The following is a 25,390-nucleotide window of genomic DNA, read 5'->3' as shown; positions in this document are numbered from 1 at the left end:
CAGCCGATTAATGCCCAAAATGACACAATTTGTTCGCTTGTTGACCCCGTTGGCTTTCCACCATGCAGCAGCCTAATTCCTTTGCGGATAAAACGAAACTTATAAAGAAAGAAAAAAAGAAGAAAGGCTGGGAGAGCGCGAGCACCAGCAGTCTGTTTGTAAGAAATTATTTTGTCCGTCATACAACGTGAGTAGTTTATGATTTTTTTTTTTTAATGCATTTTGATTTTTTCCCTTTTGTTTGTTATTAACTCATTAGGAACATTGTTTGTTGAGTCATAACGTCATTCATGATTTTTCCTGATTGTTAGTGATAAACTAGGATTTTACACGACATATTTACAATAAGAAACAACATTTTAAACATATGTGTGTGTTTATTGCTACAGTGAATTCATGTACTAGAGGGTATTAAAATGTTTCAAAACCAGTTTTGTAACACGCCACCAGATGGCAGCAGAAGGCTGCAGGCACAGAAACAGCGAGCACCGACCTTCATAAGTCAGTGTGCCAAAAAACATCGCCCTGTGTATAATGGGAGCTGTGCAAATGGTGCTATGCCGAGTGCACACTCATCGTCATTTTCAACATGTGCAGCATTTGCATCGAGAATTCGTTCCCAGTAGCCAGATCATCAATAGTGAATTCTACTAGCAGATGAACATATGTAGCCTACACATAGATGAAGGGTTTGCTGAGGTAGTTGTGATTGAAATTGCATATTCATACACTTGAGGCTAAAGCTATGTGTAAAATAAGGAATGTACTGGCTTGTGTACATTTTGTACGAACAGTCCGAGGGATTATAGCAAGCTGTTGCCAAGGTTAAGTGTTAAGGTTGAGGCTCCTGCTCCCAGAGGATCATTTGAAAAATCTTGAAATATGGCCAAGCCATCAGGGAGGAAAAACTCAGTAGATGTGATAACTTGGTCATTCAGTACATTTAGGTCCTCAGCTGACTTAATTTTATTGCCACATGACTTTGCTTAAGATCTAAGACCTGACCAACCCCAGATTATGTCACTGCCTCCAGTGGACACTATGCATGATGGATGTATCCCTCCATGCGCTTCCCTTTTTACCCTGAAATGCCCATCGCTCTGGAATAGGCTCAATCTGGACTCATGACCTTTATCCAATGCTCCAAAGTCCAATCTTTATGCTCTCCAGCAAACTAAAACCTTGTTTCGCAAATAGTCACACCAACTTGTGTTTTTTTTATGACCACACAGCTATTTAGTTCTCACCACACTGTGAAATGTGTGGAAATTAGGGCTGGGCGATAAAACGATAACGATATGTATCGCGATAGACACGTGATCGATATCAATAAAAAAATGTGTTCGATAAAACGTCGATAATTTTTATTCTTTGTCAGAAGAAAACTGTGGTCGCGAAGCTAGTTTGGTTGCGGTCATGTGCACTTGCTCTGCGACCGGCATTAGGACCCTGAAGTAGTACGGTCGCGATTCAGGAAGTATAAAAAGAGACAAGATGACGCTTTACATCACTCAGTCATTGAGTCTGCCCATGCCGTTTCCGACGCTTCGCCGGATCTTATGTGATTTTGGGTCCAATTCCTGATTGTGTGTTGCTAGAACGCGGCGTTAGCTTCTCCGCTTTATTTTGTCGTTTCTTGCGGCAGCGCAATAGCCCGTTAATTCATGCCCATGCAGTGATGGGAAAGAGAAACGAGTCGATGCATGTCCATTCTTTTATTTTCTGCGTTGTCAGACGATATTACAAACTTCTGGGTGGATTCCGTACTTAAATCAAACCAAAAACTACAAAAAGAAAACAGGTTCAGGCTCTATATTCCAGCTCATCACACATTTCCGCGATCACGCACATTGGACTGCATTACCCACTAAGCATTGCCTGCACTGGACAACACTCCCGTAAACAGCTGCCGTGAAATCAACCTCTCTCCCGCAACAGTGGGTATAATAGTGTAAACTCTTGCTCTCGGCGTGAAAGAGTTCTTACAATGACTCGCGTGGTTATCCTGCCTGTTCGTGCTATTTTGGCGTTGGATTTACCGTCTACGCTACAAGGGCTAACTGCTAGTCTTCTGGTCCGCTTCCGGTTGCCCGTGACAGTTGCATTAACAAAGGCACTCGCTCTCTGGTACCCCAGCAACGTAGGGAGTGTTACACTAACGTCAATCATGTAACAGTATCACCTTGGGTTGCGCCATGTCGTTGTCTCATGCTGGTCTGCTGGATTCCTCTTTAAAAGCAAAAAATGCACTTATTTTATTACACTTTATTAAGCATTTCTTACCACTTTCTTTCATTTTGCACCGTAAATGTTAAGAGATAATTGTTAAGTGTTCATTGTGACTTTAGACTTATGTTTACATTTTAATTATTTGAGTTTTCCATGGTTATTGACATTTCTGTCTCAATAACTGAGGGTACTATGATCAGAGGAAGGTTAATTTTAAAATAAAAATGTTTAAATGTAATATATTTTTCTCCTGGTCCTTATTTTAAATTGGTCATAAAAATATCAATAATTATCGATATCAACCGATATAAAACACTGATATTGTGATACAGTTTTCAGCCATATCGCCCAGCCCTAGTGGAAATGCTTTTATTTTCACTATTAAACATAGCTCTGATTTCTCAACTGCTTCTACAAAATACAACTTTTTAACTGATCTCACATTTTAATAATGCGTTGGACAGTTCTCAAACAGATTCAAGTCATTTTAACATTTTCTTTCTTTGATGCAGGCCAATAATTTGACTCTTTTTAAACAGTCACTTTTTTGGCCAGGCAGTATAAAATGTCAACAAATTGCTGTCAAGTGATGTTTTTCTAAACCCATTCTATTGAACCTCCACAGCTCATACAGTTTGCCTTTCTACCCAAAACAGCATCCAGAGATGAGCTCTCAGTTCAGGAGCTCCACAAGTCCACATGGAGCCGTCCAGTCCCCAGTAACTCAGCTGCGGTTGGTACTGCTGGGCAGAACAGGTTCTGGTAAAAGTGCCACAGGTAACACCATCTTGGGTAGAAAATGTTTTCCGTCTAAACTGAGCATGGACTCAGTGACAAAGAAATGCCAGAAGGAATGTGGAGTAGTTCAGGGGCGGAGCCTAGCACTGATTGACACTCCTGGTTGGTTCGACACCTCTCTCCAGCAAAGTGAGATAACAGAGGAAGTGTTAAGATGTCTGGTCATGTCCTCACCTGGACCACATGCATTTCTGCTCATCATACCAATCGCTCGTTTTACAGAGGAGCAGCAGCAGACTGTAGAGATGATTAGAACAGTTTTTGAGGAGAACATCAGTAATCACACGATCATCATATTCACCCATGCAGACGAGCTGGAAGGACAGACAATTGAGCAGTTTATATCAGAACAGGGCCAGAAAATCCAGGATATTATTGCACGGTTCGGTGGGCGTTATTTGGCTTTTAACAACAAAAATCCAGAAAACCAGGACCAGGTGAAAGAGCTCCTGGAGAAGGTGGTTGGGTTGCTGGAACAAAACGAGAACCATCACTTCACCAACCAGGAAACGGAGACTGTAGTAAAGGCACTAGCGATGTTGGAACAGAAAAGGCAAGAAAAAATAGCTGAATCAATTAGGAAGGCCAAACAGGAAGTAAGGAAGATTGCTGAACGTCGAAAGGCTGACATCAGTAAAGGCCTGGATGAGGAGATGCAAGAGATAGAAAGATGCAGGAAGTACAGCCAAGGCAGAATCGATCAATTAATAATTGACATAAAAAAGGAAACTGAAAACAAGCATGCAGATTCATGCAGGTTGCAGCGTCTGAACAGATACCTGCAGAGAGAAAATGAAACGCTAAAAAATCTGGAGAAAGAGAAGCAGATGAGGAAAGAGGACAGTAAAGAAGAGGAGCAAGAACTTGAAAAATGGATCAAGGAAGAGCAGCAGAGAATAGAGAAAGAGGAGGAGCAAGAGTATTTAAAAGAGGATGAAAGCAAATGGTATAACAATGAAATATATTTCAGCATTCTGAAGTTCGTTATGGTTTTTTTGGGAGGAACTGGAATTGGACTAGTGTTGGGACCTCTACTTTTTGTAACTGCACCCGTAGGACTTGCAGCAGAGTTAGCTGCACTGCTTGGACCAGAGCTTGCAGCCATTGTGATGGCAGCAGCTACAAATGCAGGTCCTTTCATAGCAGCAGCAGCAAAAGCAGCCCTTTGTTCCATTCAATAATACAGCAGCTAAAACATAAATCAGTTTTATCATGCAAGTTTTGAAAAATGTAAAATTTTATGTATTATAGAATAATCTGTAGCCCACAGGTTTAAAACAAAAAACCTCAAAAAAGGAAAAAAAAACTCACCTCTGTTTTTCTAATAAAGGGGAAAATAGACTAATAAAGTCAAGGGCTTAAAGGTAGATACTGAAAAAAATATCCTAACGATCGGTAATTCTTTAGCAAATTGAGCAAGTGGGCTTTTCAACATTCCTGAATTTGGGCGATCTTGAGATTGTAAAAAAATCATAGGGAGATCATCAGGAAGTTTGTGAATGTTCAGAACGACCAGAGCTCATGGTCATTCAAATGGGAATAAATACAATGGTCACCCTTGATCACGCTCCCTAGTTGGACTACAGAGGTTCCTAGATGGACAGATGGAAGGACTGTGGTAGAGTTTGTAGTGCCACCTTCTGTTACAGTGCTGAATCAATCTCTTTTTTTCCCTCTTTCTCCTGATTTCATGTGCACAGTTTTCGTTGCATTTGGCATATAGAGTGATATTTCTGGAAGAGAAATAATGTTACAACAATAAGGAGACACACAAGCAATTTGTGTACATTTAAACTACAGTCTTTATATTTCTTTATGTGTCTCATGGTCTTCAACAATATTTGTATTGGTAAAGGTTTTTTTTCCATATATTTTTTTCTTGTGTAAATTTATTAATCTCATATCCGATGCTTATAAAGCATACAAGAAGGAATTGTATAAGTCATAATCTGTTTATATTGGCACACACTAATCACAGTCAGTGTACCACTTGTATACTTTGTCATCTAGTACAATGCTGCTCTGTCTTTATGCTTTTCTTTAATGTAGTAATCATACAAATATTCATTTAACTATTTACAGAAAAAGCAATACAATGACTAAAACTAAAATTCTAAATGCTTATATGTTTATATTCTACTAGTAGGTAAACATTCTAGTAATCAGACACATAAGTGTGTTTCCATCGAACACAGTGTGCGGTTTATTATTATTATATATTATTATTGAAATATTATACCTATATTACAGTATATGTACCTTTGAAAATAAAATACATTTTTCATTTTCCCATTTGTGTCTCATTTACACTTATTTATACAATATATCCTTCTAAAATTTTGTGTATGTACATACTGAATGTGAAATGCATTCCTTACATTGCTTGAGGTAAAAAATCAGAGTAAAAAATACAGATTTTTATTATTTTAGAGATCATTCCAGCAATACACCACATTTCACAGTCGGTTAGTCAGGATCAAGGTCAACTTTTGTAAAACCTCTCCTCACTGCAGTAATGAACATTAAGCTGTTTATTAAAAGCTCTTACTTCATTATTGTCCCTGTCCTGTGTGACAACAGTACATTTTCGGCGCTGTATCCCCATCATTTTTTACACCCTTCTGTGCAGGGCATGAATTACTGGAGCTCAGTAGATATCAACTTTGCTGAAATATAAACACTTCAGTTCTTCGCCTGTTTTAAGATTTACTTGTTATCCTTTTTTCCCCCCTGAAAATCTCAGATGCTTCACACTTGTTTTCTGAAATTAGCATTTTTGAGATTGCATGACAGTTAATATCCAAAAATTATGGTCCACAGCTCTATCGCTGCCTGGGTGCACCAGAAAGACAGTGGGCACAGTGGGCACATGCATTTAAAGGGGGAAATACCAATAGGACAAAAGTGAAAACTGACTCTTCCTCTAAACTATATTACTATATTCATTTATTATTATTATTATATATATATTAATGAAAACTGAATAAATTGATAAAAAACTTTGAATATATTTATTGAAAACTTTGTAATATGTTGAAGGAAAAGTCTGAATATATTGATGAAAACTCTGCTGTTACCTGACGTCATTAAAGGGCAGGTGCCATGTAGTGGTTTTGATGTCTGTTGCCTGGGAAAGAGGACAGTCTGTGAAGTCCTACACAACCAAAGAAATTATCTTTTAACAAAACGATCATTTAAAATAATTAAGTAACAAAACCAAAACATAATACACACACACAATCATCAAATCACAGTATACAGCAGAATAGAGGCTAAACTGTTTTATCATTTAAATTTATATTCTTTTACATTTAATGCTATAAAAAATAATAAACTGTAACACTTCTTTAATAATAATATTATTAATATTATTATTATTATTATTCATTTTAGAGGAAATCAATACAGTGCATTTGGAAAGTATTTACTTTCCATATTTTGTTATGTTACAGCCTTATTTAAAGAAGTGATTAAATTGATTAGTTTCATCAAAATTCCACAACAATACCCCATAATGACAACGTGAAAGAAGTCTGTTTGAAATCTGATTGGGGGGGGGGGGGGGGGGGGTACTGGTTGTAAGTGGGAAATTCACAAATTTGCCTCAAATGCAGGAGTATGTATGTGATGATGATTAAAAGGGTGTGGTTGAAGGAGTGATGGCTTTAATCATGGGTGTCGAATTTGGTAAAAGTATACATGCTATCCAATATGCCCCTGAAGTTCCATTACAAAAAAATGTCATGTTCTGCCATAACAAGACCCTTAGAAGTAAAGTCTTTGCAGTTTTCTACAGTATGTTGATTATAGGTGGTTTGCACATGACATCAGGTCCTCAGCTGGAAAATATTTTGCAGCTCGTCATTTTTTAATATTAACAATACTAAGCTCATGTTTTGAATGAGTTAGAAGGGTCTGTACATAATCACTGGCCTTTCCTTTTTATTAAATCGGAGCATTTAAGAAGAAAACCTGACACAGTTTGCCTTTCTGTCCAAAACAGCATCCAGAGATAAGGCGTTCTCCACCAGAAGGCCATGTCTGTATTTGTGCAAATATTTGTGCTCTACCCAATTAAATGGCGTTATTTGATCTAGGGAAATCAGACCTATATTTAGCCTATATTTAGATATTATCGAATATAGAGGTACAGAGTTTGTTTGATTAGGGTGTATCCCTTCTTCTAAAACATTTCTTAGTCTTGCTGCAAGTACGTTTGTGAACAATTAGATGTCACCACGAACCAATGACACGGGTCTTCAATTCTTAATGTCTGTTAGATCTCGTCGTTTGGGTAACCATGTGCGGGCTGCTCTTCTACAACTCAGTGGGAGTATTCCTGTATTTAAACTGTCATTTAAGACTTCCCTTACGGTCTTCCACAATGATACTTCATTTACATTTACATTTAGGCATTTGGCAGACACTCTTATCCAGAGCGACTTACAAAAAGTGCTTTAATGTTTACATAATTGGATACACTTCAGAAAGAACTCCATCTATACTTGGGGCTTTACCATTGCTCATGTTCTATAGGGCTTTGTGGGATTCTTCTAAAGTTATTGGATATTTCATTTCCATTTCATGTTCACTTTCCAGTTTTTTTGCCTTTTTTGATTGTTTCTTTGCTACATGTTTGTTTTTTGTTTTTCTTTTTATTGGTATTTAAACTTGTTAAGGTTTCATTAAAACAGTTTCATTATCTCCTTCCAACAGTGAGTCCATGCTTTCTTGTGTGTTGGTCACTCTGTTGGTGACTCTGTTGCTGTAACAGAAATTTTCACTGTACTTACCCCTGTGTTTAGGCAGGATTTCCCCAGTCTTTCCGCTCTCTTTGTTAGAGACATACTCAGAGTATAGTGTGCCAACTGCCTCAGTGTGTTTTTCAGTTGTGCTGTTCTTATTGCATGATTGTTAAGGTTTCTTGGTTTCCTTCAGTGAAGTTGATTTAAAATTCAGGCATTAGACAGACATTCTTAAGCTCTATTTTAGGGACCGTCAACAAATTTTTGTACAAATGAAGTGTGGTACTTGTTACTTACCAGGCTACGTGACACAATTATTCTAATTTCTTGTTAAATATACAGTACATATGCCATGCGTCATTGTATATAGCTTAATTTATTAAAAATTTTAAAAAAGTTAATACAAAGAATGAATGAAAATTAATTAATTGTTTGAAATAACTAAGTCACAAAATGAACCTACAAAACAAATCCAAAAGCATTAAACACATCACATCAAATTCCTTGGTGCAAGATGTCTGTGGTAACAGCACACACTAAATCCACTAGATGGGGCCTGCATGTTGATGATATCAGGTTTCATTCATTCAATATACTGTATTCCAATCTTCATTCAATATATTCCAAGTTTTTATTCAATGTATTCCAAGAATTCATTTAATATATTCTGAGTTTCCATTCAATATTCTCAAGTTTTATTAAATTATTTCGTGAATAATTATATATTTATGAAATTGGGAACATTAAAAAATAAAGGTGAAAAAGCGCTAATCATCTGATGGGCTTCTCTAAACCTAGGTGCACATGTAGTGGACATTGTTTAGTACTGCCGGACTCAAGTCAAAAGGCTTATTATTTGAAAAATTTACTGTGAGCCACTTGAGCATCACACAGCATCACAATAAGCACACTTCGCCACAACCACTTGCTTTATCTAACTTATTTTGAATCATTAGGACTTTCTACTTAAGAACATGAATTTCATTATATCCTTATTTAAATCCTCAGCCACAATATTCAATATATCAAAAATTCCTTTACAGTTTCACATCAGCCAAGTCTTGACATTATTCTGACTGATATTGAACTAAATCAGGTCAAAGTAAAGGATTTCTAAAAGTGACACTTCCTGCTGCCAGTTGGTGGCGCATGACTGAGATTCAGTCGTCATATTCATGTGATCAGGTTTCTTCTCTTAACATAAAGCTGAGATTTGTTGTACATCAGTCAATATACACAGATGTTATTAGCCACTTCCTGTTTCCTTCTATTCGCCATAAGTTTACGGCCTCACTACGGCTGAACCGTTTGAGGTAGCAAAAATCCCTTCGCAATTTTGTTTCCTTAATATCTTGAGATCATTTGGCCCCATCTCATGGCAAGTGTATCAATTCCCTAGAAGGAGTATATCGAATACCATTGGGTGTGTTTTGCAAACACGTCAAAATAACTGACTTCCTGTTGAGTATAGCCAATGACATCTAGCACAAAAGTTGTTCAGCTCAATGTGTACCAGGTTTTACACATATACGCACAAGTGTGTATGAGCTATGCAGCAGATTTTTCAGTGGGCGCTGTGAATGGCGGTTTGCTGATTTCAAGAGTTTTTGAGCATGTTCAGAAACCCAAAAAGCCCCGGTTAGTAAAGAGAAATAAATAATTATATATATATATATATATATATATATATTAAATCCATGAAACAAGAGGGACCTGCGCACTACTAGTGCTTGGGCCCTAATAACTCCCTGTAGCTGGTGTACTGTGTCTCTCCTTGTGTCCTCAATGGCTTTCCACAAAGCTCTACCGTTACATATTTGTGAGGAAACAAAATGAGAGAGACAGAGTCATCGAGCAACAGAGAGAACTCCGTGTTTAAAGAAAGTGTTTTTCCCAAGTGAGTAATTTAGGCACTTTTTTTTGTTTCTTTCAATTTCAGTGTTATTTTTTGGGGAATTGAGATTAATTGCCAACATCCAGTGAAGTATAGTTTACTCTTAGTGTTACTGATAACTTTGTGTTTACTTGTAGTAATATACTGCATACTTTGCAATTTAAATTTAGTATACTGCTTCACTTTGTGATAGATAGGTGATAATAATAATAGAAATATTGTCTGGAGAAAAATATGCCAGAGTAAAAAATAGAACAAAAACAATATTTAAAGGAAGAAAACAGTTTTGGCTTTGATGATGATGATGATGATAATAATAATAAGAAGAAGAAGAAGAAGAAGAAGAAGGAAAAGAAGGAGAATTGATTATAGTGGCACTTGTAGTACTGATACAGATTTTAAAGTGCCCCAATTATGCCATTTTAAAGGTTGCTAATATTGCTTAATAAGTCTCTTAAAACAGGTTTACATGTATGCAAGGTCAAAAAACACTTTAGTTTTCTCCAAAAATAGATTTAATTTTACCCCATTTCTAAATGATTCGTAAACGACTCGTGTGAAGCAGTTAGAAAAATCAGTCTGTCTAAACCCCTCCTTTCCGTGAGCCTTCACTGCTGTGATTGGTCAGATGGCGCGGCCCTTTATGATTGGTCTACCGCTACAGTGTGTGTCGGAAAACGAAACGCCCATTACCATAACTGAATGACGGCTCTGGAGACCCGTCAATACATAGAAAAGATGTCGTCAGTTTTACCGTATCAATTCAAGCCGGAGTCTGGCGATGAAACGGTTGAAGTGGCACATCGACAAGAAACTGTTTCGCTAGCACGACAGGAGCAGGACGTTTCTCAGTGGTAAGTGTCATATGTTAATGTTCGATGCACAGGCGCTCGTGATGTGCATATGTGTGTACGATGCATTTTTCCCCTCGGGGCTTGCCATAGAAGGGCAAGGGGCATGCGCACTTCGCGAGTGTGTGATGCATTTTTGCCGTAGAAGGGCAAGGGGCATGCGCAGTTCGCGTGTGTGTGATGCATTTTTCCCCTCAGGGCTTGCCATAGAAGGGCAAGGGGCATGCGCACTTTGTGAGTGTGTGATGCATTTTTACCCTCGGAGCTTGCCATAGAAGGGCAAGGGGCATGCGCACTTCGCGAGTGTTAAGTTTAGTTTTGGTGAATGGTGGAGAATAAACTGTTAAAAAGGATTTCGTGTGCTCTTGTTTTTATTGTTTTTTTTATATTACAAAGTGTTTAAGCGAACCCAGCATGAATGCTCGGTCACATTAACAAGAGTGTGGTAACGTCATTTAAAAGTTGACGGGCAAGTTGTTCGCGACGTAGGACGTGGGCGGACATTATGCAAATGTGTTACGGAGTGACGTGGATCCGCAACAGAGTAAAAATAGATTTGCTAACGAATCGTTTAGGCGAATGTGAGCCGACTCTTTTTTTTAATAGACTGAAACTTCATTTATCGTGCACTTCATTTATAGCGTCACAGATAGTGCAGATAGTTTATGTTCACATACAGCTACATGACACACTGCATGAAAGATAATATTTGAAAAAGCATAATAGGGGCACTTTAATAGCTTTTTATTCATAGAACAGAATCAGTAATGACAAGATTACATAAAATCAGAAAGTGTAATTTTTATTGGATAAACATTATGATGAACACAGCCTAACAGACAAAATAGTGCCGTGTTTGAAGGTTGTAAATTGATTTGCATTTCAATGAGAAAAATTATTTGATCTTCAAGCAAAACTTGGTGGATGAACCCTTGTTGGCACAGAGGTAAGATGTTTCTTGCAGTTGGCTATCAGGTTTGCACACATCTCTGGAGTTTTTTTTTTTTTGGAGGAATCTTTAAGTTTCTTGCCAGGTGCTTGGCAACTCGACATTTCAGCTCGCTCCATAAATTTTCTGTAGAATTAATATCTGGAGACTGACTAGGCCACATGACCCTAATGTGCTTCTTTTTGAGCCACTCCTTTATTGCCTTGGCAATTGTAGGGATAGTGTTCTTAGGGTCATGGTCAGCGTTTCTTTCCCTCCAAACACGGCAGGTCGAGTTGATGACAAAAAATTCTGACCACAGCACTTTCTTCCAATCCTTCTCTGTTCATCTTCAGACATGTGCTTTCTTGAGGAGGGGGACCTTGCAGCTCTGTAGGATTTCTATCCATGGCAGTGTATTGTGTTACCAGTGGTTTATGTGGTCCTTACTGCCTTAAGATCATTCATAAGCTACTTCCTTGTAGCTCTGGGCAGATCCCGTACTTTTCTCTTGATTATCTTTAATCCGTGAGGGGAATCCTCGCATGGCGCTCCAGACCGAGGGCAATTGATGGTTATTTTGTATTTCTTCCATTTGCCAATAACCGGTCTAACAGTTGTCTCCTTCTCACCAAGCTTTTTGCTGATGGTCTTGTAGTCCATTCCAGCCTTTTGCAGTCTTGTTCCTGATGTTCTTTGGCAGCTCTTTGGTCTTGCCCATAGTGGTGAGGTTTAAATGGAAGATAGAGATTCTGTGGACAGGTGGCTTTTATACACATAACTTGAGTTGTTGTTAGCGGCACATTCTTAAATTAATCTGTGTACAACATGAGCACATAACCAGACTGTGGGAGCCAAAATTGTTGTTGGTTGGTAGGGGATCAAATACTTGTTTTACTCACTGAAATGTAACTCTATAAAATTTATGTAATGTTTTTTTTTGCCTGGATTTTTGATTGATATTCTTTCCCTATGCTTTAAAATAAACATATAATTTAAAAAAATTATAGACCTTTAAAATGTTTGTAAGTGTGCAAACTTTCAAATAAAATAATTAGTTTCCCCCTGTATGTGAATATTTACACTTTTAAATGTACAATGGCTTTTAATGATTGTACTATAAGTGAGAAATTCACACGTTTGCCTCAAATGCAGCAGTATATTATGATGATTAAAAGGGTGTGATTGAAGGAGTGATGGCTTTAATCATGGGTGTCAAATTTCGTAAAAGTATACATGCTAATCAAATATGCCCCTGAAGTTCCATTACAAAGACATTTTATGTTCTGCCATAATGAGAGCCTGCCTTGTCATGTTCTGTCATAAAGTCTTTGCAGTTTTCTACAGTATGTTGATTATAGGTGGTTTTGACATGACATCAGGTCCTCAGCTGGAAAATAGGTTGCTTGTCATATTTTAATATTAACAATACTAGGTTTATGATTGAATGATTTAGAAATGTCTCCACATAAACACTGTCCTTTTCTTTTTCATTAAATCAGAGCATTTAAGAAGTAAACCTCACACAGTTTGCCTTTCTGCCCAAAATAGCATCCAGAGATGAGCTCTCAGTTCAGGAGCTCCACAAGTCCACATGGAGCCGTCCAGTCCCCAGTAACTCAGCTGCGGTTGGTGCTGCTGGGCAGAACAGGTTCTGGTAAAAGTGCCACAGGAAACACCATCTTGGGTAAAAATTGTTTTTTATCTAAACTGAGCATGGACTCAGTAACAAAACAATGCCAGAAGGAAAGTGGAGTTGTTCAGGGGCGGAGCTTAGCACTGATTGACACTCCTGGCTGGTTCGACACCTCTCTCCAGCAAAATGAGGTAACAGATGAAGTGCTAAGATGTCTGGTCATGTCCTCACCTGGACCACATGCATTTCTGCTCATCATACCAATCGCTCGCTTTACAGAGGAGCAGCAGCAGACTGTAGAGATGATTGAGGCTTTTTTTGAGGAGAACATCAGTAACTACACGATCATCATATTTACTCGTGCAGACGAGCTGGAAGGACAGTCAATTGAGCAGTTTATATCAGAGCAGGGACAGAGAATCCAGGATATTATTGCACAATTTAGTGGACGTTTCCTGGCTTTTAACAACAAGAACCAAAAGAACCAGGACCAGGTGAAAGAGCTCCTGAATAAGGTGGATGGGTTGCTGGAACAGAACGAGTACCGTCACTTCACCAACCAGGAAACAGAGGTCATGAATAAAGCACTAGCAATTTTGGAACAGAAAAAGAAAGAAAAACAACGTCAATCTATTGAGAAGGCCAAGCGGAAAGTAAGGCAGAGAGCAGCACATCACAGAGCCGACATTAATAAAGCTCTGGTAATAGAAAAGCAAGCGATAGAAAGACGCAGGAATCAGATCCAGGGTAAAATCCTTCATTTAACAGCAGAAATTAACAAAGTAAATGAAAACCTGTATAAAGGGCAATGCAGGATGCAATTGCTGCAGAAATCTCTACAAAATGCAAAAAACTATTTTAAAAAGTTAAAGAAAGAAAAGGAGTTAAGGATAAAGAAAAGTAAAAAAAAGATCAAAGAACTAGAAAAGTGGATCAAAGAAGAAGAGCAAAGAATTGAGCAGGAGGAGAGAAAACCTGGGTTTGCATTGTCGTCTCCACCTGCAGCACCTATAGGACTGGCAGCGGAGTTAGTCACACTGTTAGGACCAGAGTTTGCGTCCTCTGTCATGGCAGCAGTAACAAAAGCAGCAGCTTTAGTAATGGGTGCTGCAACAAAGGTGACTGGCCATTGTTCCAATCAGTAACACAAAAGTTTTTTAATTCATTTTTTCGTCTTCTACAGTGCCATAAAAAGGAATTTGTCCCCTTCCTCTTTTTTTTGTATATTTGTCCCACTTAAATGATTCAGGTCATCAAAAATATATATATATTACACAAAAATAACCAGTCTAAATATGATGATTGCATTCATTAAAGGAAAAAGCTGTCCAAACCTGCCTGACCCTATCTGAAAAAGTATTTGCCACTAAACCTAATACAGTGGAACCTTGGATTATGAGCATATGTTCGAATGTTCCCATAAGAAAAATTCGTTCCACAGCCCCAAAAAATAAATACATAAAAATAATTAACACACAATATTAATTTAAAAATAAAACAAATTAACCTGCAACTCTACCACATGCATTTTACCTTTGAGAAAAGTAAAAATAAATCCCGACAGATAAGTGTTTCCGTTTGTTCGCGCAGGCGCTGTGTATGTGTGTGTGTGAAACTAAAGTAAGCTCCCCTCTCCCCCTTCTCTTCTTTCACAGTTACCCTTCCTCCACTCTTTTTACACACACACGCGCACCCAACGGAAACACTGTTTTAGCCGCAAAATAAACAAGAAATCTCTCTAATGACTCAGATGAACGAGTCGCCTCGGAGAGTGATTTTTTCTTTTTCTATTGGGCGCGCATGCACAAAGCATCGCAAAACCCCCGCATGTCATATACAGAAAACAGAATTGAACGATTCTCAGCAATGAGTCTAAAGTCTCGAGTCGTTCGTTCCTTTGTCGTGTGACTTCCATAGACGCTATGCAGTGCAATGGATTCAAAAGAACGAACGACTCCGACTGCAAGATATGATGGTGAGTTACTCATTCTGTTTATTATAATATATCCTTAGTTGCATTGTAATATTTTCATAACTGGAACTATAGCCAAAATTTGTGTATATAGACATATTGGTTTTTTTTTTTTTATTGAAAATGCAACATTTTATTTTATTTCTGATCAAAAGAACGAAATGAACGAAATGACTCAAAAAAAGATTTGTTCATTTTGATGAACGAGATTCAAAGAACCGAGTCACTAAAATGATTCAAACTTCCCATCACTAGTGTCTGTGAAGGCGAAAGTAGGAGGGGTCTGTGTGTGTGTGTGTGTGTGTGTGTGTGTGAAAGAGCAGGCTAAGCCTTGAGCAGAGAGAGAAAATGGATTTTTAACCTCTCTAATGAGACTTGCTTTTGCTTTACAAGCGCGCTGTACACACACGCATATGCACACACACACAAAATAAAATATGTTTTACACACACATGTGGTCACAGTGTTATAGTAAACAGTACACGTGTGCACGGATGTTGATTATACCAGTAAGAGATGAGCACTTAGACCCAGAAGGGGAGACGATTACCCACAATTCCGCAGCACTAGAGAGAGAAAAACCATTGGCTCAGTTGTGATCACGTGACGCTCGGCATCAAAACAAAAAGCACATGTGTGATACATGATACTTGGTACTCGTAAACCAAGACTTCTTCGTTTTCCAAATTTCTTTAAAATCTTTGGATTGCAGCATGATGTGTTGCTTTTTAAAATCTTACGTAAAACCAAACGTATTCAACTGGTCAACATTTTTCCCCAGCGCTGGCTGCATAGGACTGTGAATCCTTAGGACTGTGAGTCTCTTTGCATATCAAAATTCAATTACACACAATTGGGACAGTATCACAGGACAGCGTTTTTTCATCCTCATGCTCCTGGATTGACTCATAAAGCCTATGAGGATAGTGCAATACTTCCGCACCACCACAAGCACACACAAGGCTGTTTACGTGACGTGGAACTATACATCCATTTATATACACACCAAAATATTTTGTACATGTGATGGTTCACCACTAGAGGGCACTGTGTGCCCGATAAGTTTGTTTATTGTAGTTTTTTGTTTGTAGACTCAGTTTTCCAGAAGGCACCTCGGTCAGGTGATGAGAGTGCTCACCTGAACCGAGGTAGCTCATTAGATCCTCTATAAATAGCTGTTAGTTCTTGGTAACTGGGTCGAGCATTAAATGTGTTTTTTTTGTTATGTTGGCAGTTTGTTTAGTTTAGTTTGTATTTGGTTTAAGTGTGATATGTCACCTCTGTTAAGTTAAGAAGGCTCTAGTTTTGTAATGTTTGTTAGTTTTGCATTTGAGTTGTGGAGCTGTTTTGTTTAGGTATGTGTGGTGAGTTTGTCTCTTGTCACGTCTAAGTACTGTTCTGTGTATCTCCAGTGTTCGTATACCTCTTGTTTAGCTCCTTGCATGTTTAGCTCTTTGCATGTCTAGCCGTTAGCAGGATTTGCCTGTTGTGTATTCGTTCCCCATGTAGGTTCAGTTACTAACCCGTATAGATACTAACTAATTTACTAACTAACCCGATTAGCTCATCCATTTCTACAATAACCTGACTAGCTACTAATCCCACTAACTACTAACCAGTTCATACATTAGTCTCTTGTTTTGTCCCTAGTCTTGTTTTGTCCCTAGTCTCGTCTTGTTTTTAGTTTGTCTAGTCTTTGTTTAGATTCAGCTACAGGTTTAGTTTGTTAGTATAGCTTTACAGCCTTTGTTTAGCTCTACAGCTTTTGTTACACTCTGTGTTTATAGTTGGAGTTCTTTGTTTTAATGTCTTTGTTTATGTTCTTTATTTGTTTTGTTTGTAAATTAAATGACTTATGTTTTAAAAACCCTCTGCGCCTATGCCTGCATGCTCAGAGAGAACATGCAGACTTCACACACATAAAACCAAGATGTGAATGAAATCTGTACCCTGGAGGTGCACAACATGAAAGTCAAAACATATACATTTCTTATGTAAGTTTGAAAAAATCTGCACTGTCGTCATAGTTCATAACAAGGCAGACACTACCTGAATTGCTTACAATCATTACACTTACAATCATTACAGACCAGCTTCCTCTTCTCAGTGTTAAGAAAATGGATGAAAATGGAATTTGCCAGACATTGCGAAGGTGAAGGATAATTTGAGGATTCTCATTGAAAGTGATTTACATATTTGCTCTTGTTAAGAAAAAAAGGAAGTTTTTTCTTCACACTGACTCTCCGGTATTTTCTTTTATTTCAGCTTTTAGGGTGTTGCCTCCTGTCTCCAAAACAAATATAATCTTCCTCTTTTTGTTGTTGAAATGAGGACATTTTGTTTTAAAGATGGGGAATAATGTTAAATGAGATTTTTTTTTTCTTTTGAGTGGAGATTTGTTTTAGTGTATTTTTTTAATTTGGTTTTGGATAATTTACTGTAAATTAGTAAGTACTTGCAGTAATTTTTTTTTTGCTATCTTAAGTGTTTATTAGCTTATGTGTATAGATGAGGAACTGTATCTTGGTAAGAAAAAAGGGGAAACACTATGTTACATTATATTGTTGTTGTTTGGTGTGTCAGATGGGGGAGAAGAGCAATAAAGAAGAGAAGTGTCTGACGGAGTTGTCTCTGAATTTTTATTTGTTGAACCCGGTCTCGAAGGAATTATAAGTGATTATTTTCTAATGTTATTTTTTATTTTCTGATGTTATTGTACGTTGATGAGGCAAGAAATGAATAAAAGCACCGTCCAGTTTTGTAGAAATAGGATTAATCGCTTATGTTCAGAGTACTTTCATCTCACTTTGTAACAGATAAATAAAATGTAGCACAATAATAAAATAAATTTTGTCTGGACAATTTTTTTTAACTAAAACAATATTTAAAGTAAGAAAGTTTTGACTTTGACATGATTCTGATAATAATCATTATAATAATGATTTATTATAGTGGCACTAGTATTACAAATACATATTTTAATATTTGTTTATGATAAGATAACATCAGAAAGTGTAAGCTTCATTACATAAATAACTTCATAACATATTTATTATAATTTAACCACATAACATAACAGACCCCATAAGCTTGGTTACATTATAATATCCAATAAGTTCCGTTGCAAAGACTTGCGTGTTCTGCTATAATAAGACACTTAGCAGTAAAGTCTTTCCCATTTTCTCCAGTATGTTGATTATAGGTGGTTTGGAGATAAAAGGTTATTTATAAAGGTAATAGGTGGCAACTGGTCATATTTAAATATTGACAATATTAGGCTTATTATTAAGTGATTTAGAAAAGTCTGTAAATAAACACTGGCCCTTTATACAGTGGTTAATCAATCGGAATGTAGGTCCTACCGTCGCCGCGCTCGGCGGTACCGTTTGGCTTTGTGCGTTTGCTGGCTTTTACCGTTGAGTGGCGCTATATAACTACAGGCTGACGCCTCATGCCTTAGTTCATTCTCTGCTGGATTAATGAGACAGAGTTTTAGAACTGCAGGTAGTAGCGGATAAAATCAAGTAAAACATTGTAGTTAAACAAATTTATAATCACAGAACTAAAATGACGATACAAATGTAGAATTTAAATTAAATTAAATCTTATTAGGATCAAATTTAAACCAAATAAATGTTAACACAGTGAGCCTTTAAATTTTATCACGTGTAATTAGAAAAGACGCGTGTAGGGTTTTATGTCGTCTTATATCTTGTGTTCTTTAAATTTATAGTAGATTTATTAACTAAAATAAATGACCATAAAATTAAAACAGTGTCAGGACGTTCTACTGCGTCAGCTGATGTTGGTCATTCAGCCCCGCTTGTGTTTTTGCGTTATTATAAGAATGAAATGCAGTAGACTGTTATGATCTGTAACGGATTCGACCCATGTTGCACGGGCTGCACCATAAAGCACGGACACGAGGCGAGGTCTTACGGGAAAAGGGTAATTTATTTAGGTAAAATGGGGAAGGAAAGTGTTAAAGAAGGGAGAATGGAAAGAATGGGATAACGGTTGTGCATGTGCAGTTCCGGGGGCTGTGCCACACTGGCATGCGGGCACACAGCTGATGCTAAGTGTTGGTGCACGGAGTGGCAGAACTGAGCACGCGGAGGCAGCGCTCCTGCCGCTCCCTCGTGACGGCGCTTCTCCCGCTGTCGATGGCCGGCGCGAGTTCTCGCTGACGCAAAAACCTAACCACACTTTTCCTCTTCGGCAGCGGGGCTGCGAGGGCGGACACGGTGCGGGAGTGTAGATGCTGCGGGAGCTCGCGCAGCTCTTTCTCGCGCTGTCCTCAGCGCGGAGATCAAAGGGCGGAATTCTAGTGTCCTTGTTTAAAGCGCCTGGGCCGCGTCACATCTCCCCACTGACATGCTTTTTTTTTTATATTCTCCATCACATCACGTACTTCCCAGACCTCAGACAAAACTCCGCGCCTTGCTTTTATAATGCGGAGCAAGCCCGAGATCATATTAACGTTAATTATCGCCAGCCGGCACAAATAGGCTGCCTATTCAGGGAGCCTACGGAGTGAGGGAGTAGTTATAGTAGATTTGGGCGTACACCCATCACACGCGCACGCCGTGGCAGATCATAATAATTGTCCTAAACTTGTATTTCATAAGGTTTTCCGAGCGGTGGTACAGCGCAACGGGGGTCATAATTTACTATTAAACATTAAACGAATTTACAAAACTTAATGCGTGCGATTAAGCGCTGATTCTACGTAGGAAAGTAAAGAAGAGGATCCTGATGCTCAACATTCCGGAGACCAAACCCAATTTAAATTAAATTAACAAATATTGCATGTAAATAACAATAGCCCACGTTTAAAAAAGCATTTTTATTTAGATTATAAAAATATAATCCTGCATCTGTTTTAGGTGTTCCAGCTGCCACTGTTCTAAAATTCAAATTAAATCAAATCTTATTAGGATCAAATTTAAGCACAATAAATGTTAACACAGTGAGCCTTTTGATTTTATCACTTGTAATTAGAAAAAAAGCGTGTATGGATTTGTGTCATCTTATTTCTTGTGTTCTTTAAATTTATAGTAGATTTATTAACTGAAATAAATTACCATAAAATTAAAACAGTGTTAGGACGTTCTACTGCGGCAGCAGATGTCTTTCAGCCCCGCTTGTGTTTTTGCGTTATTATAAGAATGAAATGCAGTAGACTGTTATGATTTGTAACGGGTTCGACCCATGTTACTCAAAAAACTCAGTTCAGGTGTAAGTAAATGGATAGAAAGTAAAAGTCTGTGCTGTTTGGGGGAGGGAGGTGCTAATGATTTTGTCGGCTCTGTGTGTGTGTGTGTGTGTGTGTGAGAGAGAGAGAGAGAGGGGGTGTCGCGGTCGTTTTCAGTGAAACAAAGGCTCAGCTGAAAAATGTTAGGCACATTAGTCACTTAACCCCCAATAAAAGGTATTTGAGTGTTATGATAGTTGTAATATAACAGATGCGCACTGAATACTAAACCTAAACCAGGCACGGAGATTATTGAACCAAGATAGCCCCCATACCCGTTTAAAAAATAAATAAATAAATAAATACCAAATAATATTATTGTGTTTAGACTGATTAAAAACAATGCAATTTATGCTATCATAAGGAAAATAACAAGTTCTTCCATTCCAATGATTAAAAAAGGTAACAATGTCAACTTTAGAATCTATAATCCAGGAGATTAAAATTACACAAATTGAAATCACTGAAAGTCTCCAGAAGAGCCTCAGATTCAAGATGTTTTTAAAGGGGAGAAGTGCATTTCAGTTCCTCTGAATGTATAGGTGAGAACAGCCGATTCACACTTGGGGAGGGTGAATAATTTGTATTTGAATGTTGTCTGGCATTGTAAAGCACTATAGTGACACTAAAAGAACAACCCAGGATTAATAGGAATTCTTATACTGCATTAACATTATTTAGCACAAAAAAATTCCTTGCGCTCGGGAAAACTATGCGTGCGGTTGAGCGCTGGTTAGACTATAGGAAATTAAATCGGAGGGTTTTTATTTAGGCTATTAAAAAAATAACCTGCGTCTATTTTTAGGCGTGCCAGCTGCCACTTTTTAGTTAGAAGTTTTCAATACAAAGCTTATAATGCCCACATGACATGACGGAATAAGGCACGGCTGGTGATGATTGGGGTTTGTTGGGTTACAGTGGATTTTACTACGCGGTGTGAGTGCAATGGCCATCCGTCTGCTCGCGCTGACTCTGCTCTCCGCGGATGGCCGTACCGCCCCCCTCCCACTCTCGCTCCTTTGAAGTCCCTGGGGCACGTTCCATTTGCCCTGCTTGCATGCCGCACTTCCGCGTTGTTGCACGCGCGCTGCATACACAGCGCGTAGTAAAATCCACTTTAACCCAACAAACCCCGAGTATTTTATAGCGCAGGGTGCAAGCCCAGGCATCGATAGCAACAATAGCTCACCAGTCATGTGTAATTCTGCGGTCCCGCTGCTTCGCATGTCTGAAGGGGAGGCCGCCTAACTAGTGAGCGAGGAGCGATATTGATTTGGGCGCACGCCGTGACAGGCTGAAAAAACTGTGTCAGATTAATGTGCAAAAACTATATAATAAAACTATATAAGACTACATGCCTTTATAAGACTCAACTTTTATTTAAGCGCACTCACAATAACGAAAAAACGTTGTGATTTTGTAAGTGTTGTGATTTTGTAAGTGTTGTAAGCTGCGCTGTTCTGTATTGTTTTTGGTGAACTTGAGCGCGTCAGAAAATGAACGCAAACGTTTTTTTAAATGGTCAGAGTCAGTCTGCTTGCTGTTTTCCCGACGCGTTCATAATCATTAGTCTACTCCTGCCGGTGCGCTCTGGAAAACTCCCTGCATGCGGCTGAGCGCTGATTAAAACTATGGAGTAAATTAAAGAGGAGAATTACGATGCCGAATCGAAGTCCTGAGCCCAAACCTGATTTAAATTAAATTAACAAATATTATAAGTAAAAAAACAATAGCCCATGTTTAGAAACCGTTTATAAATTCTTTCTGACATGAGTTGGCCCGGTGTTATGCGCAGAGCGCCGGGAGATTTCCTGAAGCTCAGAAATCACTGGGCATGTTTTCTAAATAGCCGCTATCTTTAATAACTGATGGAGGTTTTGAGCTGTATACACACGCATTCCTGCCTAAACAACTCTAAAAACTACACCTGTAACACAATAAACAGTAATATTTCAAACATTCTGCAGGCTGATATTTGGAGAAAGGAAAGAATAATGAATAAACCAGTTGTTGGGTCAAAATAACCCAACCAGGTGTTCATTTGTAAACTACATATGAGCCAACATGAGCAACCCAACAATGTGTTTAAAGTACCTGAAATAATCCAGAACTTAAATAACAATAAACCGATACAGAGATATGCTGTATAACGGTCACTGTTGTATTTACGGCAACGAGCAAAAATGTCACTTTGCGCCACCTGGCGGCCATTTTACGAATTACTTTGAAATGCAACTGATTTATTTTGGCCGCTGACGTTTTTACGCGGCGGTGAGCGCGACGGTAATAACCATTCCAATTGATCAACTACTGTAGGTGCAGCAACAAAAGAAACAGCTATATAATTTAGATAGAATAATTTCAAAACATTTTACTGTTAAAAAGAATAGGAATATGTTAATTATAGTAATACTGCTAATACTGCATTTTAATATACATTTATAATCAGTACACTTTTAAAACACTGCATTCAGCAAAATATGTCATCTGATCTTCATCTAAGTCAAGAGTATTGACAAATTAAAATTATAAACACAAATATAAATAATATATTTATATTTATTATATATATTTACCTAAAATAATAACAAAAAAAATCTAATCTTTCATGTCTTTATTGAGAACAATCATAAAAACCTCATAATGCTATTGGGAAAAGTATGTGAATCCTTGAGTTAATGGAAAACCTCAAAAAAGCTAATTGGGGTCAAGGGTTAGGAGACTTGTTAAGAAAATGAGTTTAAAGGTTTTTGAGCTACTCTGACTGATTTAAAAAAAGCACTTAAACTTTTTGAGTTTGCTCAGAACAAAAAGAATACACTTTCAGTATGTGAGCCATGTCTCAGCAAAAAGAGCTTTCATATGCTCTATGATCAAGAATTGTTGATTTCTATAAATCTGGAAAGGGTTACAAGGTGATTTTAAAGACTTTGGAAATTCACCAGTGTACAGTTAAGCAAATGGAGATACTTTGGAGATACTTTGGGACTGTGGCTACTCTACCAAAATGCACAGTGAAGACTCATCAATGAGGTAAAGAAACAACCGAGTGACAGCCAAAGATTTGAAGGCATCATTGGAAGTAGCTAACATCTGTGTTCAGGAGTCTACAATTTGTAAAACATTGAACCAATAGGGTGTCCATGGCAGGACACCACAAAGGAAGCCACTGCTTAGAACATTACTGCATGGCTGAAGATTGTGAAAGAGCACATTGACACTCCACAGAGGTATTGGCAAAATGTTTTGTGGACTGATGAAACTAAGATTGAACTATTTGGAAAGAGGATGTAGCACCAAAGTACATCTGGCGTAAAAAGGGCACTGTATATGATCATGAAAACATAATTTCAACCGTGATCAATGGTGGAAACAAAATCCAAGTCAGGAGCCCAGACCTAATTAAGTTTAACTAAAAATATTAGGAGATCTTTTATTAGAGTGTGTAAATGTAGGCAGCATGGTGATTAGCACTGTCACACTGTACATTCAGTGTCTCAATTTGATACTGTGTATTTTAAACTCACTTTGTAATATATAGATAGATAAACACTGTATATAGATAGATAAATAGATAGAATGAAGTACAATAAAAAAGTATATAATAATAACCTCTGGACAGAAAATATGAGAATTAAAAATGTCCAAATATTTCAGGGGGTATAGAAAAAAATTACTCCCCCTTTAAAATAATCATATTTTGTTGCTTTGTACAGTAGCCTGAAATGAAGACAGACATATGCTTAGTGATCCATGACTCAAAAAGAGCTTTCAGAGAATCTATGATCAACAATTGTTGATATAAGGATGGAAAGGGTAACAAAGTGATTTCAAGAAGGACTTTAGAAATACACCAGTCTACAGTTAGGCAAATGGAGACACTTTGGGACTTACTAAATAGTACATTGCTGCATGGCTAAAGTTTGCGAAAGAGCACATTGACACTCCACAGAGGTATTGGCAAAATGTTTTGTGGACTGTTAAAACTAACAGGGTTAGTGAAAGGACAGGGTGCCAATACATCGCAGGGCACACATACACACACACTCACATTCACACACTACGGGTGATTTGGGAATGCCAATTAGATTTTATTATAGATAAAATGTTAATCTTATATATATATATATATATATATATATATATATATATATATATATATATATATATATACACAGTGGAACTCGGATGACTTTGACTTAAAAAACGAGCGTTGTCGTGGTTTACGAGCTCCGAGTATCATGTATAACGCATGCGCTTCTTGTTTTGACACCGAGCGTTGCGTCATTACAACTGAGCCAACGGTTCCCTTTCAGTCAATTCACTCGGTACAACACATATTGTATGGGATATCACGCCCTCTCATGTCCTGGCTGAAGCCACCTTTATTCACGCTGTAAAGGCAGGCAAACCTGTGGTGATGTAGGTGTAGCCCCGCCTACACCTATAAACCATCGTCACCACGTTTGACCCTCAGTTCTTATGCTCTTCACCTCGCTGTGAACACCTTTTCCGTAGAGTTTTCTAGGTGCTGCTAGTTACCTCTACATTTTTCTTTACAAGACTGCGCTTAAAATCAGCTTAACTGCTCTTGTTGGCGTTAGCGACAACAGCCTCATTTTGGTGAGTCGTCTACCCGCGGAGCGCTGACTTTTAAGTTCACTGTCAGTCAGAACATTAGCGACATCTCAGTTTAGTTGGCTTCTGTTTAGCTGTGCTAACAGCGCTAGCTGGCATGAGCATGGAAGCTAATGTAGCAAAGAAGAGGCTCGCTGTTCGCCCCTGTCCTCAGGAGTGCGGTTTCTCCTTGCACGAGAAGGACTAGCACGAAGCGTGCCCTGTCTGTCTGGGAATTCTCCATGCTAGTAGAGCTCTAGCTGAGCCCGAGTCATGTGCGCTTTGTCGCCAGCTTCGGCGTTTAACGCTGGAAAGACGGGTCACGTTCGTGGAAAGGATCCTGGGGAGAAATACAGTCGCTCAGCAGGACCCCCTCCTTTCCGAATTAGCAGTCCCAGGTTCGCCTGTGTCTGCTGACGAGGAATTTCCGTCAGAAGTCCCCGCACTTAGCTGGGCGGACCAGATG

General features: G+C 38.2%; 2 protein-coding genes across 3 annotated transcripts; both read left to right on the top strand.

The window, feature by feature from the left end:
• Positions 1–116: 116 nt before the first annotated feature.
• LOC128513511 (GTPase IMAP family member 9) lies at positions 117–5,312 on the top strand. 2 transcript variants are annotated; one of them, XM_053487288.1, is made up of 2 exons: positions 117–187; positions 2,855–5,312. In XM_053487288.1, the coding sequence occupies exon 2, from the start codon at positions 2,895–2,897 to the stop codon at positions 4,206–4,208; it is 1,314 nt and encodes a 437-aa protein (XP_053343263.1). In that variant the 5' UTR covers positions 117–187; positions 2,855–2,894; the 3' UTR covers positions 4,209–5,312. The 2 variants fall into 2 exon arrangements, with proteins under 2 accessions (XP_053343263.1, XP_053343264.1); XM_053487289.1 differs by having other exon boundaries at positions 120–187; positions 2,886–5,312.
• Positions 5,313–9,615: 4,303 nt separating this feature from the next.
• LOC128512861 (GTPase IMAP family member 9-like) lies at positions 9,616–17,801 on the top strand. The gene is made up of 2 exons (XM_053486333.1): positions 9,616–9,669; positions 12,997–17,801. The coding sequence occupies exon 2, from the start codon at positions 13,006–13,008 to the stop codon at positions 14,224–14,226; it is 1,221 nt and encodes a 406-aa protein (XP_053342308.1). The 5' UTR covers positions 9,616–9,669; positions 12,997–13,005; the 3' UTR covers positions 14,227–17,801.
• The last annotated feature ends 7,589 nt before the right edge of the window (positions 17,802–25,390 follow it).

This window comes from Clarias gariepinus, chromosome 25, assembly GCF_024256425.1.
Source record: "Clarias gariepinus isolate MV-2021 ecotype Netherlands chromosome 25, CGAR_prim_01v2, whole genome shotgun sequence".
Classification (NCBI taxonomy): Eukaryota; Metazoa; Chordata; class Actinopteri; order Siluriformes; family Clariidae; genus Clarias; species Clarias gariepinus.
The sequence above is the reverse complement of the archived record's forward strand: the minus strand, read 5'-3'. Positions and strand labels throughout refer to the sequence as shown.